General features: G+C 39.6%; 1 protein-coding gene across 1 annotated transcript; it reads right to left on the bottom strand.

Moving 5' to 3' along the window:
• Nucleotides 1-764: 764 nt before the first annotated feature.
• On the bottom strand, nucleotides 765-18,858 carry cckbrb (cholecystokinin B receptor b). Its single transcript, XM_070838447.1, has 5 exons — nucleotides 18,696-18,858; nucleotides 8,933-9,184; nucleotides 5,393-5,654; nucleotides 2,875-3,002; nucleotides 765-1,306 (listed from the first exon to the last, which is right to left on the bottom strand). Exons 1-5 carry the CDS (start codon nucleotides 18,856-18,858, stop codon nucleotides 765-767), a joined length of 1,347 nt encoding a protein of 448 aa, XP_070694548.1.
• Between the last annotated feature and the right edge of the window lie 1,637 nt (nucleotides 18,859-20,495).

The raw sequence follows: 20,495 nt of genomic DNA, 5'->3' as shown, positions 1-20,495 counted from the left end.
CTACCATTACAGCTTACAACCACAACACACCACCGCCCATCTAAACTGTTTAAACTGCTGAAGTGTTTTCTGTGAGCCATGTGGAACTGACACCCACTCATTTATAAATTCTCTTTCCGGAGGAAATTCCTTTCTGAGGAGGCTTTGTGAAGAAGATGTCTGGAGTCTTTAAACTCCACTTCCAAACTCCTCAGGTTTCAGTTTGCCTGCGATTATGCCTGCGATGAACAAGGCAAATCAACAGTAAACAAGTATAATATAGTATTTAGAGTCAGGCACTTAATCCACAAGGCAATTGCATTACCATCATTAACACAAATGAACATTAATGACTGACAGCAAAATATAAAACACAATGTAATAATTAGACAGAAATGATCTTCTTTTCTTTATAGCTACATAATGACTGTTAAGTTATAAAACTGCTTCCCTCACACACCATACAGCCAACTATCACTCACATACTCACACACATCCTAATGTAAACATCTAAGGGACAATTTGCCTTGGACCACTTTGACAAGATAACTGTATACTATGCTTTTTCACCCTAGCTATGGGGGTATTTACACTGTGAGAGTGGATTTCATCAAATAATACCTACATGATCTTATGTTACAGGGTCATGGGTAAAGCCTCTATACTGCTACTCTATATGGTCTGCGTTTCAGCTCCACATCACCGTCCCTATGAGCACAGAGACAAAGGATGTGGGGTGCTGTGTTGCCGTAGTAACTGTTTCTTCTGGATTGTGCCGGAGTGCCTCAGCAGGTTCCCATAGTGCTGACTGTGGTGTAACTGAACTTGGATATGGACGCTCCCGTTGCCATAACATCCTCCTCGTTGTCCCGTAGCCCACGACGACGACGACGATGGCAAGGTGCAGCACAGCACGAAAACGTGGCAAGCAGAGCTTTGCGGAAACGTGTGTTCATGAAACAGTAAATAATTGGGTTGACGCAGGCAGAGGTGTAGCACAACAAATGGATAAAAGCAATGGGTGCCCCTGAGAGGGCTTGTTTGGCAGAGGTGTCATCGAAAGCCCGCCAGGTGTTGGCACAGTACAGTGGCATCCAGCAGAGAAAGAAAAGGACAACAATGACCACCAGCATGCGGATAACTCGCTTCTTGGCCTCCAGCTTGGCCTCAGATGTGTTGCTGCGTGGTCTGTCTGCCTTGACTGCCCTGCTGGATGCCGCCATGGTGGACATCTCCATCGAGTGCGGCCGCTGGACGACATTAACGTAGCAACCGTCTCCATCATCACTGCCAGTAGACACAGTGGAGGTCAGTCCATTCTTCACATCTGTTTGAGAGAGCAGAGCAAAACAATTCCTAAAAAACACTTAAGTTAACAAATCAGCCAAAGCATCACAGCACTGTGATAACACATGAACCCATGCGTAAGGTATTGTTTTAAGTGAAAGAATACCAGCTCTCCTGAATGGAAAGAAGATTGGAAAGCAAATCGTGCTGAGCCACAGCAGCCATCCATTAGGGTATATTGCAATTCAGTGATAAGCTTTTCTTCTCCAGAGTACGCTGAATACGATAATAGGAGCTCTAACACAAGCAAATACAAACAGATACTGATACTGTAGAGAGAGAATACACAATTTGCTAAACAACTCCAGAATTTTCAAATCAAGCACATTTTCCAAGAGGTTATTTTAGAAGTTCATAAGTTCATTATCCTTTTTTTTAGTTTTTTTTTTTGTTTGCCCCATGCTCCTTGTCTGTCAAGCTCTTCTTTTTTGGACAACCCCTTTTTCTCGGAGGCCAAACAGATGGTGATGTCCAGGCCTGCAGCTGTCAGCCAATTCCATCCTCTAATGGAGCACCAGCATGCACACTCCATGCTGCTACAGTCCCAGACGCACTCTTATATGCCCACCAAAGGTTATGTTTCACTTAACCTGCACACATTACAGTAATTGAAGCGTCAATGAAATCATTGTCAATAAAAAATAATTTCTTCATCATGAAAAACATGTAAATACTAACATTAGAGCTGCTACAGTGTTGTGGAGAACTGCAGTATGACTGATTGCAGCCTTCACTCGTCCGATCAACTTCACACTCGACTCAGGATGCTAATAATCAACTGTTTAACCGTAAAATTTTGACTGATTGCTACTATCAGTCAAACTGGTGACCGGATACTGCGGCGACAGAGAAGCGCAGCGGGTCTTGAGGCAGATAGTGAGCTAGAGATAACTTAACACATGGAGGAGAGCCGGGGCTGCCACAGTACAACAACGGGTATTGCACAAAATAAACTACTTCTTATGAATAATAACTTTTTTTTTTTGTATGTACAAGTGTGAAGCTGATTGGATGAACTGTTCTCAAGATATGCAAAGGACAGGCAGAACAAGGTTTTTGGTTTAGATGGTAATCAAGACAACATTCAATTGTATTGTTTTATAAATATCTATACATATTTATTACTTGTTTTATCGGCTCAATTTTCAGTTTTGGTTATCACTTTATTTATTAATCGGTAGATTTTTATTAATAACATTGTTTACCTACATTTTTGTGGCTAAGCAGATTGCTGAACAACATTAATATCCTCTGGGAACGTGTTAGTTTGTGTGTTAGATATACCACTGGCAGTACCTCCATATGTTGTCTGCGCTGATTTGTCTGATTTGTGTCTGTTTGGCTATTTTTCACTGCGCATAGGTGACCAAATTCCTCTCTGGAGATTAATAAGGTTTTTTGATTATCTATGATTATGTAATTTATGTGTACAGTCTTGTTTTTCTAAATTCTTTACTCTACTTTTGTGTATCATTCATTGACGGCTGTCAGCCAAATTACTATTTGACAATAATTAAACCTTAAATCTTATTTTTTCTACGGCCTCACCGGTAGAGTCTTTTTTGTGGCCCATCTCAAACTGGATGCCTCTATAAAGTTCCCTGGAGATCAGTCCGTAGGCAACAATCATCATCAACCCTGGGATTGCAAACAGCACAAGCAGCAGCAGAATGTACCTGAAAGAGACACACGAGAGAGGTAAAGATCCCACTGTCCATGCAAAAGGATAATGCCTGTATAACATAAGAGGACATGGCCTCTTAGTCTGAAATTATTAGCATTCTTGCTAATGGCCAGTAGGAGGCGACTCTGCTGATTGCAAAAATATGTCCCATTGTATGGAAGTCTATGAGAAAATGACCCTACTTCTCACTTGATTTATTACCTCAGTAAACACATTCCTAATGAGTTTATGGTTTCAATCGCTAGTTTCAAGTCTCAATAGAGCGTGCTGTTCATTTTAAATTATGGTCCATTTACAGTAAAATATTATTTTAAAAAAAGGCAATAAAGCAGGTAATGCTTCAGGGAGGGACTACCTGGTGACAAACAAATCAGAGACAGGTCTTCATGGAATGAACATGGGGTCTACATTCCTTCTTACATACAGTTTATAATGCAGGTAATTGTGTAGCCCCAGTTTCTATCTCTTTCTGTTAATGCATCACCTGTACCTGTGCTTTCAAGTCATAAAGCTAAGCATTCATTTTCTAGAAAAATAAATACATGAAATTCCTGAATGTCATTCAGCAAAATGTACAGTTATTCTGAGGATTTATCCAGAACCCTCAAAGACTCTTCAAACTATCAAGCTGGAAAAAATACCCCATCCATTGTAGGATATTTTTTAAAAAAAAGGATTTTTAACCTGTTTCCAAAGTTGCAGTGTGTTTCAAAGATTCAAAGAATCAAAATCTTACTGTAATACTAGAGAAACAAACTGGCTCACATACAAAAACATAATTATAACTGTGCAGAATAAAATTACTCCAACGTTTGTACTATATATATATATATATATATATATATATATATATAGCACTGAAACATCCGCCTGGTCTCTTCATCTGCGTTAATGTTTCCATGAAAACACCCGATCGACAGGATGTGAAAAGCAGGCTTCGGGATAAAACATCGAAGGAAATGAGATGTTTCAGTGAAGTGTGCCTTGTTGAAATTACACACACACAGGCACACACACACCTCAGATGCAGTACATGTAAAGTTTATTTGATACAAAACAGCACATTGTCCAGATGGTGAGCACCGCAACAGTAAAACAGATGGATGATCTGACTGCAAGTTTTATGCTTAGTTGTATTTTATGTGCGTGTCATGTGCTCAGTTAGTCTAGGAATTTAACAGATACTGCTCAGGCAAAGAAAAGAAAAACAGCTTGTGTAGGTCTCTACTTAAATTTACAACACCACCAAAGTGTTGTAAATTTTTAAATTAATCGGTTACTGCTAGAAAAAAAACCTTTTACTGTTATAACAAGATAAGTTGGTGTGTTGTTGTAACAGGAAACACACACGTCCTATTAAAGCTTAAAGACTTTTTGGTGTATGGACACCACAATGTCCTTCTATTGATTTTGAGCTGTTTAATCCGTCAATGAGATGCACTGAGCGGTTAATGGTTTGATAGAACAGTGATGGGAAGCACTTTATAGCACATAGTGTGATAACTGGTCAGCATTTTATTGGTAGGGTTAACCAAAAATATTCCTCCACTTTTTCCAATTCATAACCAAATGTATGAAGCTAATTAGCTAAAACAAATACATGAAATGAGACCATTTCAACATTAAATTTAGAAAAAATGAAAAAGCATCTTTAGTGCTCAGTTACAACTTCAGTCTCCCTGATCACAGACCACCCTGTACAGAGCAAAAATAACCTTCAATGTATATAATACTCACTGGCAATCTATCTTAATCTGGGAGCAGGACTTTCTATCACACAGCCATCGATGTCCTTTCAGTGGATCAGTTACAAATGATGTTAACTCTATGAAGTCAGACTGGTCTTTTTTCTCCAGTATAGCCCCATGCATCTTAATAATGACCATATGCATGCTCAAGATATGCTATTCTTCAGTTTCTCTCATACAGGTTATGTGTTTTCTCCATGCATCTTTCCCCCTCACATCTTTTATATTTCTATGTTTGATAACAACATGCCAACCTACCATTGTAGAACTGACCGCTATATAGCATTATTGGGTCTGACATGATCTGTGGCTGATGGTGGCTAATGTTAGCTAGTGTTGGCAAACTTAAGATAGATGCTGTGGTGTTTACATTTTAAGATATCACAGATAAACATGATAATGACTTAAAAGCATCTGACTCAAGATGATTTGGGAAAATTCAAAGTAACATTATCCAGTAATTCAGTCTTGCATCTTTTCTCATTTTGTTAAAATGAGAAAGAGAAACTGTAACATTTACTCATTGTAATAAGAAACTTTCTTATGCAGATAAACATTCGGAATGTAGTCATAAAACTGTGTTAAAGAATTGGGGTTACTTGAAGGACACACAATATAAAACCCAAACACTCACCAGGTCTGCTCTGCTGTCGCGATGGGCCACTTGTGGCGACACTGGTGAGCAGTGGTGTTGTCAGGACGCTGGAAAGACTCCAGGTGACTGATGATGGGGTAGGGGATCATGATGATGAAGGCCAGCACCCATGTAGCAGCAATCACCCGATAGGCATGGGAGCGGGTCTGCCACACCCGTGACTTCAGGGGGTTACAGATGGCGCTGTAGCGCTCAATCGCTATGGCAACCAGGCTAAATGTGGAGATGCTCACTGATATGCCTGTAGGAAAACAAAACAGAATATTTAAAAAGTAAGTAAACATGCAACTGTCTGGTCTCAGATGTCTCCTCTTTTGATGACTGAAAAATTATTGCCACTGTGTGCGCCGAGAATAGAGTTTGGACACAATAAAAAGCAACAAAAACATGTTTGTTGATACTCATAATATCTGCAATCACAGCTGAGAACAAAATGTGTTGCGCTGTGAAGATGCGCTTGCAAATGAATACAGTGCAAGGTGGGGATGCGGGGAGGTGGGGATGATTATCTCGAGTCTTGGTAGAAGAAATCCTGTCGGCCTAGACCACTGATGTGATCTGCCATCTCCCTCCTGACAGGCCAAGGCAGGAAATTACTCCTCGCCTCTCTAATAATATCCTCAGCGAGAACACATACAGTGTCTGCGTGTGTGTGTGTATGTGAGTGTGTGACCCAACATTGTCTGTGCCTACAAGGGCAGCTTTAGAGCAGATCCTCCTGAAGCAAAGAACAATCAGCCAACAGTTGCTCGCCCGGGTTTGTCCCCTGTTCCTCAGTGCATCATGATGGCTATCCTTCATTCACAGGCCATGTGTTTTATTTCATCCTTTTTTACTCAATTGACAGGTAGCTTATCTTTCAGGGTTCGCACAATGTCCTGTTAATTTTATTTGTCTCAACTTTCATATAAATCAGAATTGTTATTCTATCTGTTGGTAACTTTACTGAGTTACTACTCCATTTTTATGCTCACTCTCATATGCTCTACAGTTTCATGCTTGCATGTTTGTTTCAGTGTCTTTTATTCCTCCACATAAATGAGAATTTAATGTCTGAGTGAGCAGGATGCCGTGAAAATATTTGAATATCCCTATAATTTCCAGTGATCTCAGATTACTTTTAATTAATTATTTTATTCTTCTACAACTAAAAGTCTGTGAAAAGTAAATGTGTTGAGGATTTTTTGTTCGGGGCTCAAATGTTGGCTCAAAACGCTCTGGAGCCTCCTAAACATGACTCCTTCACTAGAACGCCTCCATGTTGAAAGCTCTGGCTCGAAGAAGGCAGTAAACAGAGACTGGCAGCGCTAAACTAGTGCCACTATTTTGGTGTTTTCACTGCAATCAACCCAAACTCGAAAACCACTGTTAAGATGCCTTATGTTGTCCGCTTCGCTGTTGCGGACAGGGTGTCTCTACCAGACAGACGTGCCAGTGAGTTAGAGCTGTTGGCACTGCATTAGATATTACGAGCACTCCAGAATAACACTTTTTTTTCAGAACACATGTTTTTTATTGCTTAACTCTGACTTTATGGCTTTTTTCTGCCATAACTCCCTCTCAAGAACAGTTTTGAGGTTCTTATATTTTACTTTCCATTTTATACTCATACACCACTATTCTGGGGAGAAATATTGTAATTTTACTTTTACTATTTTTCTGACAGCCATAGTTTCTAGATACATTGTTAAGATGTTTACCTGTCAATGCATCAATAGTAAATAACCTTTACGTAAAGGAATAGTTCAACATTTTTGGTAATTTGCTTGCTTTTTTGCCAAGATTTAGCTGAGAAGATTTAGTTCATCAATCTCATGTCTGTAAATATGATGCAACGACCAGCAGCAGGTTCAGTTAGCCTAACATAAAGAGTCGGGAAAACTTCTTGGATTTGTTGAGTGAAAACACATCCAAATGACAAACACCAACAAACTTCCTATAAGATGGGGGAGATAAGGAAAGTGTTCAGTGGTAATCTGTAACTTCTGTAAGGTGGTGGACAGGAGTTCAGAGAGCTTGTTAACTTGCTGATTACTGCTTGTTTCTTTGTTGCAGTTCAGGATCACAAGTAAGATGAAGTTTTATTTCAGCAGTATAGACTGCTAAGTCCCAACGGCCACAGTTCACACCACTTTTCTACTGGAAGCCAGTCACTCGCCTCTCTAAGCAATATGGGACTTGTCCGCTAAAATGTAATTACCTTTCTGTTTCAGTCACACACACACACACACACACACACACAAGGTTTGTCAAGTTGGAAGACTGGCTATTATGGGATAGCAGGTGGCAAAAATGGGCCACAATGTGAGATAAAGGAAGCAGCCAAAAGAGTTTTTATTTAAAAAATTGATGAAAGTAACAAAAAAGAATAATGTACTGCCAGTTTAAACAAGCTTGGAAATACCATAATGTTTCAAAAAACTGTGAAAGATATATTGTGTGCCGGGAAGTTTTGTCATTACCAGCCACAGAAAGATGTCTGAGGAGTAAAATGGGTTCTGCTTAGAACAAAATTCATGAAAATTATTGCAGAAAATTATGAAATAATTAACTACACTGCTTGCCTGTTTTTGTTATTAATCAATCTGTTGATTGTTTTTCAGATTTAGACCACAGAGCAAACAGAAACCAAAGTCATCAGTTTACAAGTCAACTGCCTGGCATCTTGCATGGATGTGTATACTAATAATATGACATATGGATATGAATATTCATCAAAATGTTACATTTGAGATGCAGTGGTGGATTCTGATAATTATCAAATGCTGAGACACAGTTAGGAGTAATGGAAGTCCTGAAAATATCTTGATTTTCTCCATAATTCTCTGTCTGTTGTCTGTACATTGCACACTGAGGAAGGCAAAACCCCCAAAATGTGGGTGTGTTATTCTGGACAATAGATTAATTAACTTTGACTACTACGTAAATCTCAAAGGTATCCCTTCACTATATTGTTGATACATAAAAGCCTGATGACTAAATCTGAAAGATTTGCCAAGGACCTGCCATGACAAGTGCAATACAACTGATGTAGAGACTATTTTTACATCAAATCAAAAAGTGATCTATCTTGGCATTAACCCTGAACTAATTTATTCCAAACATGTCTTTCGATATCCTGGCTGAAATTCCCGACGGAAAGCATACCTCTAACCTCCATCAAAAGGCGACTGACCTCCTGTCTGCAAGTGTTCACCCCAAAGCAAGTATGTCTGAGCTTCTTAAAATTCAGATGGAGAATATAGTGTATGGCCTTTATCAAAAAAGGCTTTTAATATCAGTCTTAACCATGTATACTCCTCAATCGTGTTATATTAAAGATTATAATAAAACTGACAAGCAATGTAAATGGCACCAACCTCAGAAGTTGGTTAGTTTAAAACTATAAAAAAACAATAATGTTGATGTTGAGATTGTGTATCTGTATATTTTCTGGATAACTGATTATTAGGTATCTGACAAATCAATGTGAACTTTGCAGGTGGAAAGTTATTCCCTCACCACTCCCACTTCTCTCACCCATGAGGTAGGACACTATCTTGCACATGGCGGCTCCAAAGATGAAGTCCTTGAGGATGCTGGGGATAAGGGTGAAGGGCATGCAGAAGACAGCCATCATCAGGTCACTGACGGCGAGCGACAGCAGGAAGGTGTTGGTCACGGTGCGCATTCGCTTATTGACCGTCAGCACTATAATGATCAGCAGGTTGCCAAATACACTCAGGAAGAAGATGAGTGAGTAGAGCAGGATACGTAGTGTGTGGTCACCATCTGGTACAGAAAAACACAGAGGTAGAGGATATGTTACAGTGTGAGCATGTTTGCCCTATTGAACCAATTCATCAGCTCTGATTTACATGACGATCGATACGATCACGCTGTCTTTATCAGATTAGGAGCGGCAATGTCATGATGCTGTTACTGCACTGTAGCGTGCTTTGGAGTAACCCAATGCTTTCCCTGAAATGAATGCAATAGACTTGACTTTGACTACCATCAACTCCTCTGTTATGGCAGTAAAATGTTGGTTACACCAGCTGCTGCCTGTGAAAGACTGCCACAGCAAAAGCATCAGTAATAATTCCAATTATATGATATATACAGAAAATATAACTCTTTGAAAGAGACCAAACTACTTTCACTTCAATACTTGAAGTATATTTTGCTGTAATTGCTTTTGTACTAGTTACTTACGTGAAATATTAAATGTAAACCATAAATCTTTTACTTTTTATTGAGTGTGAGTGTTATTGCTTGTTATTAATTAGTTACATGTTTTCAGTCCTTCAGGGCTCCTCTGCTTTGTATCAAATTTGGGCACCAACATTCATTTTTTGCCACCCTCAAAGTCGAGCCCTTCAAAATACTCCAAAGTACAAAATACTGTAATCCTTCTGGTCCAAAGCTTGTCTGTGCACTCAGCCATTAGCGGCTTCACTGGATCATATTCTGTAAAGTCCATGTTATCTGCTTTCTCTGTTATCTTCACCTGACTCCCTGCTTAATCACCGCACTTTTTAACAGGTTACCCGCTGCGCCTGTATCTTGGGGATTAGGGGCACCCATGTGTGCACACCCGCAGAACACAAATCACACACGTAAGCCCAAACTTCATCAACACGAGCCATAAACCCCTGAGAATACACCACTTACAGTTCCTCGAAAGCACTGTTAAATAATGTATACTAAAATCTGCAAACACATCTATAGAGGACTTGTTCCCTGCAAAACACCAACCACACGAACAGCTTTCTCTGTCTTTTTTCTTCTCTTTTCTTTCCACTACGTATTCTCATCTTTCGAGCCTCTATCCTTGATCTTTATCTTTATCTTGAGTCTTCTGATTTTAGATTTCCATTTCCCCTCCTTCCACCCTCCATTAAAAGTAGAAAGCTTAAAAAAGGCAACATAGCAGCACAGCCAGCCACACACCTACATGACTCATATCTAATGACATAGTTCATTATGCCCAGTTGCCTGAAGAAACAGCTTTTCAGTTTGTGCAGCTGTAATAGTTGCATTTTGACCACAGACCATATGAATGTTTTATTTGGTAAGGATCAGAAGGTAATTACACCATCATTGATTCATGTTTGTTTTCTATCTGACTAGTACCCTTGAGGTTATTCCTTCGTGGGCACGGTGATAATGCCTCACTGACTCTAAACAACACAAACGGTATTGAGAAAAACAACATTTTGTGTTACATCTGTTTAAAGTAATCCTGAAACTGACTCATGTTGATTTACAGTAATCCAACTGGGATGTAAATGAAGGAATTCCACCCATCTGCTTGTTTAGCAAAACCAGCGTTAAGTTTAAGTAGAGGTGTAAAAATGTGCTGCACAAAAGCTGGCAAAAAAAGGAACATCAAAGAAGGGATTTGGATTCTCTAAATCCATATGGACAGATATGTGGTTCATATATGAAAGTAGGGTGATAGAACTACTCATTCAATTATCTTGCCTCCGTCCAACCATTCGGAAATGTTTTTGTATAACTTGCAGGCATGCTCAGCAAAAGTCAGTCTGCCTTCTTCTGTCTTGCTCTCATCTCTCAACACACACACACACAGACACATACAGTCTTCCTATCTCATGGCATGAGGCGTCACCATCTGTCGCACACACTCCTATGCAAGATAAAAAGCAATAAACTATACTATGGCGGGTTCAGTTCTACTGGCAGGATTTCTTCACCAGAACAGGTTTGAAAATGGCAAAAAGTAAAGGCTTTAATTTTGTGCAAGTGTGTGCATGTGGGTGCAGATACATCTGCATAATTAACATGTGCAGACAGATGATTGGTAAGTAAGAGGAACCAACACTTATTACAGTCTCTCCCTCTCTCTCCCTCTCCCTCTCCCTCGCCTAATGAAATATGTTACACTGGCTTTTGCCTAATCGAAGCCAATTAGCTTTCCTGTGTGCTCTCTGGCTGTGCAGGAAATGCTGATAACACCCTCAGCACATTCACCAGTTCCTTCAGGCCAGAATTTCCAAAAGCTGCTGCTTCTCATGTGTGTAGAGTGGAGGCATTTGTATTAATCACTACCTGCATTTATTGGCCATTATGCCACACAGGTGAATATTTCTGGTACATAAAATAATTCTCAAAAGCTGTACAGTTGGCATGATACACACAGACAGGTGTGCAGTTTCTCTACGGGCTTTTAAAGTGTTACAAAAAATGATGGCGTTTATCGTCTAGCCATAAGTTCTTTTAAATGAAGAGACAAACAAATCTGGGTTGTGAGCATTTATTGCAACATTATACACATTAGGAGCAAAGCAAAGCTAATATCTGTAAGTGTTGAGAAGTTTGGTTTCTCAAATACTGCACTTATGGACAGTTTCGATGTACAGTACTTCTTTATTCTACCCCCTTACAATTCAGACGCAAATGCTGTACTTTTAACTCCACTGCATTTATTAACTTTAGTTACTAGTTTCTCTGCAGATTCACATAAGTAATACAACTTATAATCAACACAGAAATTGTGACATATTATGTAGAAAAACTACACTTTTCTGAGTGTCTATTTGCACCCTGGTGCAAATAGCCATACGGATGCTGTTCTGCTATTTACACCCAGTCTGGTCAAGCAGCATAAAGACAAAGATAAATTGATAGATTGAGGTAAGTGTGGTGGGAGCCTACAAAACAGTAAGTGACCTCACAGACATCTTGGCCCAAAGAAAGTTTCACCTCTGTTTTTTTTTTTTACCATAAACTCTTCTGCTGGAACTTTCTCCAAACATTTAAAAACTTAATAGAAAAAGTGTCAGGAATGATTGTTTCCAGCCAAAGCTCTGAGAAAAGGTAACCGCAATTAACAGCAGGATGCCAGATACTTAGTGACCCCTGGGTCATTTAGCTAGACGCACATGACAGAACTTTAGTTGAAAAAGACTCCACAATACAAATGGAGAGCCAACTACTCAGACGAGGAGGATTTCACATTTATGGAACAAAGACTTGTCTCTGACGGGAGACTAAAATACATGTCAAATCAAAACAAAGGTTTAGTGTCTTATTTTTCCTCTCAATGAAACACACAATCTCTCTCACACACACACACACACACATAAATCCTTCCTGCCTGCTGCTATACAATCAGAACTGTTAATTCAACTGGACTCATGTACAATATCTTATCCTCATTCAAGTCTGTGCAATACTGTTTTTCTGACTGGTGCAATAATTCATCACTTCATCCATTCTACTACAGTGCAATCTCTTTGTTATAATTGTATATACTGCATAGCTTTTTAAATTCTGTTTATATTATATTCTACTTACATAGGCACCTGTTGTTTAACTCATCATTGCACTGTTCTTGTTCTTTGCTGCTGCAAATTAGCAGTGTGGGACGAATAAAGGTTTATCTTATCTTATATATCTCATGTACTAGTGAATGGTGGACTTTCCTTTTATTCTCAATGGAAAATATATATTTTAAGATTAAAGTGTATTTTGATAACATTTCTGGTGAAAAATGTGCATTTTATTTTGATAATCTTCATTTAGTGAATATATATGATGTTTAGCATGTTATTACAGAGATTTTTCAGGTCTTTTTATTGTTGCTATGGTGGTTGCAGTGGACGCTCAACCCAACCCAACCACCCAATTTTGTTTCCTAACTATAACCTCTACATTACTCAACATTTAATCACTGGATTTCATCCTTGTTTTCGTCATTAGTCTCTGTCCTTGCTATTATTTATCTGACAGCACCATTGGTTAATATCTTCACTTAGCTGCCAAGTTGTCAGAAGATGAATTGACTTTGTAATCTTATCAGGAAATATGTGTGAAAGCACCTCTAACATAATCATTAAGAAAAGAATTGGATGGGTTGGAGGGAAGGGAGAGGTACGCTCTGCTGTGATCGTTTGTTACATCATCACTTGCTTCAGTGACACAACCGAGGGAAACTAAAGATGGCACACAAGCTGCAACTAGAAAACACTTATGTGATATTCTGAAGTGGATGTCTGGATTGTGAACCACTCAGACAGCATTTGTGGTAGACAACAAGGCTGAGTTTGCAAACGAACTGATAAAGATAATCAGACATATTCAACCTCCAGTGTTACTGGAAGTGACCACAGACCAGGGCTGTGGTCACTTCACCTCTTGACACTTTATACAGATGTTTGCAAAACTGATTCTAAAACTATTTCTTTTTAAGTTTTCAGATGCTATACTGTTGTCTTTGTTAGAAATATATACACATTTACCACATCACCGCACAACCTGATTACAATACAGTCTATCTATTTGGCAATGATTGTGCCTCTTTCTAGCATAATTTTAAATTTTATATTTCTTATTACTTAAATTTAAGTAAATTCCTATATTTTGCACTATGTTATGTAAGTATTCGTCAGAGTTTTGCGGATAGATTAGTGTAGTGATGTAATTTAACTATTAGTAATCCTAAGAAGATACAAGAAATAACTTTTGGTCTTCCAGCAGTTACTGTCCATAACACACAGACTGAACAAGTTTCCTCCATTAAATATTTAGGCATCTGTGTGCATTGTGCTTTTTCTTGGAGTGCACATTTACATTATATCTGTTGCAAGGAAAAACAGTGTATTTACTTAGGAGACAGGTCATTTAGAGGAATAAAGCAGATCCTGTTATTGTTTTCCAATCAGTATAAATACAGTGTTACCCAGTATGGAGTCAGTGTATGGTACAGATGTCTCTCTCTACACTGAGAGCCAGACTGGCTAGACAGCTGTGTGTCTGCTCAAAGACTGTGGGCCAGACGCTTGAAGTTTTCAGACTGTGTGTACTAACAGAATGTTATCTCTGGTTGGTAATATTACATCAGACCACTCTCACATTTCATTTGAAGAATATCAGCTTTTGCCATCAAACAGAAGATGCAGAGAGAAAACTGAGCCAACTTGTTCCTTTATTCAGTTAAACAATTAAATCAGAGTTTAGGTTGTTAACAGGCCTCTGTAGACTAAGGACTGAATGTAAAAGGGAGAAATTGAATTAATTGCACTGCAGCCACTTATTCATAATGTTTGGTGTAATATATGTTTGTATTGATTTATTGTTTGGTTGAATATTGAGGTTTGTTATGTATGTCTTAAAACATATTAGGATCTGATAAAAAAGTGAAATCAAATCAAATACACTGTGATGCAAAACACTAATCTGCATACAAGATTTCATTCTTTTTTTTGGCAATGGAGCAAATCATTGGCTGATCTGTAGGATGGTGGATCTTTTGTTGAACTAGAAATTAATAAAAAAAAATACAAAGTTGTTAAACTCTGTGTTTATGATATCAGAAGCTGGCCCACTGCTTTTTTATTTCTGCCCTACCACCTCTGAACCACACCGCAATGACCAAAGAGACTTCATGCAAGCTTGAATAGCACCGTTCAGTAAAAAACTCCATAGCTGTAATATATTAAACACTGAGGCTACTACACTTCAACAACTTTACAAATTAAGTCATTACAGAAACCAACATTTGGCAACGTTTAGTTTGCTCTCAACTCCACCAACTATTAGCAGAACTACTTTCACCTAAAACGGCCAAATCACAGAAGGGAAGCCTGTAGCACTGGAGGTGTGGGGGAGCTGGTTTCATGACTGTGTGCACAAAGCCCATCAGCCATGTCTGACTATTAGCACTGGCACTCAGTCTGCTCCCTGTTTACAGAGTAGAGGCGCTGTAAGCAGGTTGTGGGAAATTATTATTTTTTTTTTTCAGCTTTCAGAGGTTTTTTTTACTTGCAATTTTCAGAAACAATCTCAATAAATTACAGAATATTGCTTCAATTTATCTACTATTCACATCTTATTATAAATGCATTACCTATGCATATCTCAGTAATGTGTTTGGTTACATCACACACATGCAGGATGTTGGCTATATTGGACGCCCTCATGTTCATGCACGTATCACATTTTACACAGTTTAAGCCAACTGCACCCCAGAACAGTTGATGGAGGCACTGAATGAAACCACTTTCTGTTAACTGCAACACACGAGCCACAGAGCTTCTGGTCACAGTGGTCGGACTACAAAACAACATGTTTGTTGCTTGGCACGCAGAGCTGGCATGTATTAAACAGCTCAGCTCTCAACAGGCAGTGAGATGAGAGGGTGTGAGCGATTGAGATAGTGAAATATGCACAAAGTGGTGGAAGAGAAGAGGGAAATGAAAAGCAGAGGCTTTACTTTTGTTTTTCCTTTTGCTTTGTCCTCGTGGATTGAAAATGGGAGTTTTTGTCCCTGACAGTAACTTTGACCCTTCCTATGTTGCCATCATCATCGTGTCCAAAGTAATGACCTCCTGCTGTTCTATGATGAATTGCACCGCAATGAGCCAGTATCCTTGATAACCTGTAAACACATTTATTGATTCTATAAATACACAGCCACTCACCTGTGGTTTTTTGCAGTAAACAGGACAAGGCTTGTCAGTAAACACTGACAAGCCTCCTTTAAGCCATCGCAACTTATATCAGATCTACAGCAGGGGTGTCAAGTCATGTGCCACGAAGCATTTAGAGTTTCAGCTAGTCTTTGATCCACATCAAAAATACCACCTGGGCTGCATCCAATGTGAAAACATTTTAAATGGTGTTTGTGGTTGAGCGCCATGTCTCTACACAGCATTGGGCAACATTTTTCCTCACTTTTTGTGTGTTTTCTCCAATTTGGTGGCTGTGTAAGGAGTGGACAGCAATAACAGTGTTGAAAATCTCACAACGCAGTCATGTATTTTAACACTGAAGACTGACAGATATTAATAACCCGTGGGGCGCATTTTGCACCATTAAAAGGCTACTCCAGTGTTGCACTTCAATAAAAATTGGAGACATGCGCTTGACAAATCTAAAAAAAAATGTGTTTGACATTGACAGGGAAGGCGTCTGCTAAATGCCTCTCAAACTCTACATCACTAGTATTTAACCCTGAACTATGAAATAATGAAAGAAATTAAAGAAATTAAATTTGTTGAAACTTTAGTGTTTATTTAACCTTCTGACAAATTAAAAATATAAATTTGCATATATATATCTGATCCCTGGTGGAATATCCGTGCGCTGCATGTGTCTGATTGTACACATCAGGTTTTTCAGGCAAAAGAATATCACACTGATGATGTAGAGGTCTCAAAAACTCATGTATCAATGATATGATACACTTGGCGTTACAGGGTTAATGTAGGCTTGTCTTCAATAAAACTGATTTATTTTTCAACAGCTATTTGGAACATTTGTGGAAGGTGTAGCCAAACAGTGTCGTCCTGCCGATAGGGTCGTCAGATCAGTGAACAATTCTATGTGTTCTTGTAAAAGACATTTACAAACTATGTATTTTCTTGTTCATATTGGCGGACACAACCCACAGCTGCTTTCACTGATTAGGAAAAAATGTCATCCAGCGAGGAGGCATTAACTAGCGAAATCCCAGAATAAAAACCTGCAGTTTTGCGCCCATGGCACATGCTTTGACATCTCCAGTCTGCAGAAAAATGCGTGAGGCCGAGTGGGAATCTGACTGTGACACAACTCAATCTGCTCCATAAACACAGAGTGTCAGAGTGATTGATAGAGAGAGGAGTTGGGAGGACTGAGCGAACGTGGTGAAGAAGTAATCAAATTCTGAAATGACGGAGTGAGTAATGATGGTGACAGCGGCGCTGTAAAGGGTCAGACGTCTTCATTTTGTCTCTTTAGAGGATGGGTGTGTGGTTCTGTTAACAGATACAGTGGCAATCCTAAATAGAGAGAAATAAGACGGTGAAAAGCCAAACTGAAAGGAAGTGATAATCTGTGAGTGACATAGTGTGTGGGCAGAATAATTTACTAGTGCAGCATAAAAATAGATTAAGCTCCTAAGTTAACTTTGCTGCTGCAGTTCTCATCAGACACGAAACACAGACGTCTTGATCTTGTCAGATGTGCCCTCAGTGGGTTAGTAGTTTGCAATGTATTGATTGATGTAGCTCAGTGTAACAGATCACACACATGGCCTGGTGCTCGAAGCTCCTTATTGGTGACAGGTGAAGGGTGTAAGGTAATCGTGGGAGTGACTGAAAGGGGTTAGGGACATCATCCAGAAGATAATACAATGTGTTTCAACAGTTCAGAAGCTAATATCTCTCACTTTTGATGTTGAGGTATCAACACTCAGCTGCATACAGACATGTAGCCCACACACACGCAACTCATCAACAGTGACAAACAACCGTGGAGAGATGGAGATGGATGAAAATAGCAAGTGTTGATTGATAAAATAGCAGGAGGAGATAGAACTGAGAGGGCTGTGTGTTGCAGCAGCGATGACGCACTTTAATGTTCGTTCTTGTTCACAAGCTCAAGTCAAGTCCAGTTGGTTTTATTGATATTGCCTGAAATAACATATTTGCCTCTGAGGGTTTTACAGTCTGTACAATATACGTCACGCAGACACGTCTTTATACCCTTAATTTGGATAAAACGCTTGGAAATGCTTGGAAAATGGAAACAGATATTAAATGTAAAGGCAGGAAGCAGCAGTTACCATGGCACAGTCCAGATATGGAGCCATCTGACCTTTCTTTCTATTTTTTTTATGAATAAATCCCCTGTGTGGCCAGGATTTGATTCCTGGCTGTGACACACTCTGTCTCTGCTCCCTATTTCATTACATCCACATCAATTTTCTCTTACTATAAAGCAAAATACAACATCATTACACAGCTTTACTGTAATAAAAAAACAGAGTCCATCACATCATGATATCACGGAGCCCCTGCCAAGCTGATTCTAAGCCTGTGGCCCTAATACAGTATAGAGCTATAGCCTATTTATAGCCTGTGGTTTTGTATGGTGATTAAATTGATAAGTGAACTACTGCTTTTCACAGTTGCATTTTTAAGTAAGTTACAGAATTTTTTCCTTTATCTGTAATTATTCGATGGGTATTGAAACCATAAAGTCACTTTACCCTCCTTACAATTCAGAGAACACCTGCTCTCCAACTTCACATATGTCAATAAACCTTTATCAACAACCTAATGCTAAACTGAGGGGGTTCTTAAACGAAAGCTGCAGTTTATTCTCTTGCAGACAGCTGAGTTTTGTCTCATTGTTACCACCAGCTGGAGGTTAGTAGTTGTCATCATTTCCATGGCAAACCACACAAAGAGTCAAAATAAAGACAGAAACTCATTTAAAACGGAATGAATTCACTTTGCACCTTTTAATGAACCTCCATGTGCTAAATCTTAAGTTGTGTGTGTCCGCTCACCTCTCTGGCTCACGCGCTGAGGTATGAGGAGTGAGGAAACGTTGCCGCAGGTGATGTTTGATGCCTCCAAGCTCCCGTTACCGGCTCCGCTCTGTGGCTTAAAAGTCTGCGCTCCGGCTCCCTCGGAGGACGCAAATGTCTCATTCCGCGCGCAAAGGTCCATAGTTTTGATTTAATGTTGTCTCTTAGGTTACAAAAAGCCCAATTCAGATCTTCGGCCGAGTTTCGTCTGAGCTTCCAATGCGCTAAAATAACTGGACTCTGCATCCATAGTCATTCACACTTCAGACCGAGGCAAGTTGTCGCTTTTCAACTTCTAAAACAACAACAACAAAACTGTTTCTGCTTCTTTTTCCTTTGTTTTTCCGCCTCCACTGTAGATGTGTCTCACTTGGCATCACACGCTTTAATCAAGGATCAGTGCGCACCAGGCGAGAGGAGGAGCGCGGCGCTGCTGGGCTTTGCCAAGTGAAGCGCGTGGAGAGAGCGAGCGAGCGAGCGCGGAGTGAAGTGGGAGACTAATGTCATACAGGGTGTGTGTGTGTGTGTGTGTGTGTGAGAGAGAGAGAGGGAGAGAGAGAGAGAGAGGGATGAACAGCAAAAAAAAAGAAGAAAAAAAGCACTGGTCTGTTTCTGGACGTTTGCCATCAGCGTTGCGCACATTCATGCTCAAAGTATTGATTGAAAGAATATCTTAACTAACACATATCCTATCATGGATTTGAAATAGCTTATACCATCATAGATATGCACGCGGTTTTATTGTTTTTTTCGTAGAAACAGATGGCATTGAGGGGGTTAAAAGTAATCAAGGAGTTTAATGGGCTGGAGGCAGTAAGTAGTAATACTGCGTTAATGAATAGTGTGATAATGCCCCGTTTTTCTGCTTGTTTGGTCTAGTTTTGTTTATTTTGAGCGGCAGGTCTGCCACATTTCTATCACCTTGTCATATCTAAGTAGTGACAGGCCTTAAGATTTATCTCTTCAATTTTAGAGTGACAAAAATAGTCTAGGATCTGTTGTTAAAACTGCAGGGCAATTTATATGAATGAGATTGGGGAGGATTCAGGGACCAGATTTGAGTGCAGAGAGAAAATCACATGCATTGTGTCCAGGCATTATGATCATTTCATAATCAGGGTTGTGGGGCATGGTGGGACAGAGATGTCTCACAGTCTGGTTTGGAAACAGAAATTGTGCCATTTTATCTTAATTTAAATAATTTGATGCCTGATTTTGAGTTTAAATTTATACCCACAGGTTGTGTGGAGTTTGCATGTTCTCCTGTGTGGGTTTCCTCCCACAATCCAGTTTAGGCTACTTGCTGACTGAATGTGAATGTGAATAGTTGTCTATCTCAATGCTTCAGCCTGGAACCCGTCCAGGATATAGATCCACCCTACCTGTCTCTTGCCCAATGGCTGCTGGGATTGACTCCTGCATGACCTTTGCCCCCTGCGACCCTAACCTTAACCCTGGAAGAAAGGTGCTGGATTTAAGTCAGGAAGGCTTTCTGGCAGTAAATGCTGAAGGCAAACATCTCCTGTGTGCCCCCATGACTTTCAAGTACAAGCTAATGTATGACTAATGGATGGATGGATGATCTCATGCCCCTTAAGTGTGACTAAAAGCACAAGCAGTGGTTTTACATGCGCACCGCTGCCCCCATGTGGTGTATGAGTGCACTTCCTGTCTTTGCCAGCTGATTGAAGGATCAGCAGCTTGCTCTTACAGAGCTCTGGTCTGCAACTTATATAAATACATGTTACATTCTTGTCTCAGTCAATTGCAACTGCATAA

This window comes from Pempheris klunzingeri, chromosome 10 (genome assembly GCF_042242105.1).
Source record: "Pempheris klunzingeri isolate RE-2024b chromosome 10, fPemKlu1.hap1, whole genome shotgun sequence".
Lineage (NCBI taxonomy): Eukaryota > Metazoa > Chordata > Actinopteri > Acropomatiformes > Pempheridae > Pempheris > Pempheris klunzingeri.
This window is presented reverse-complemented; position numbering and strand designations above follow the sequence as displayed.

Bases quoted from the DNA above. Each gene is read 5' to 3' on its own strand.
- cckbrb (XM_070838447.1), bottom strand. From the start codon at position 18,858: ATGGACCTTTGCGCGCGGAATGAGACATTTGCGTCCTCCGAGGGAGCC. The intron at 9,185-18,695 runs GTGAGCGGACAC...TTTCTGTACCAG, and splicing joins TCAGCGCGTGAGCCAGAGAG to ATGGTGACCACACACTACGT. The intron at 3,003-5,392 runs GTGAGTGTTTGG...TGTCTCTTTCAG, and splicing joins GCGACAGCAGAGCAGACCTG to GTACATTCTGCTGCTGCTTG.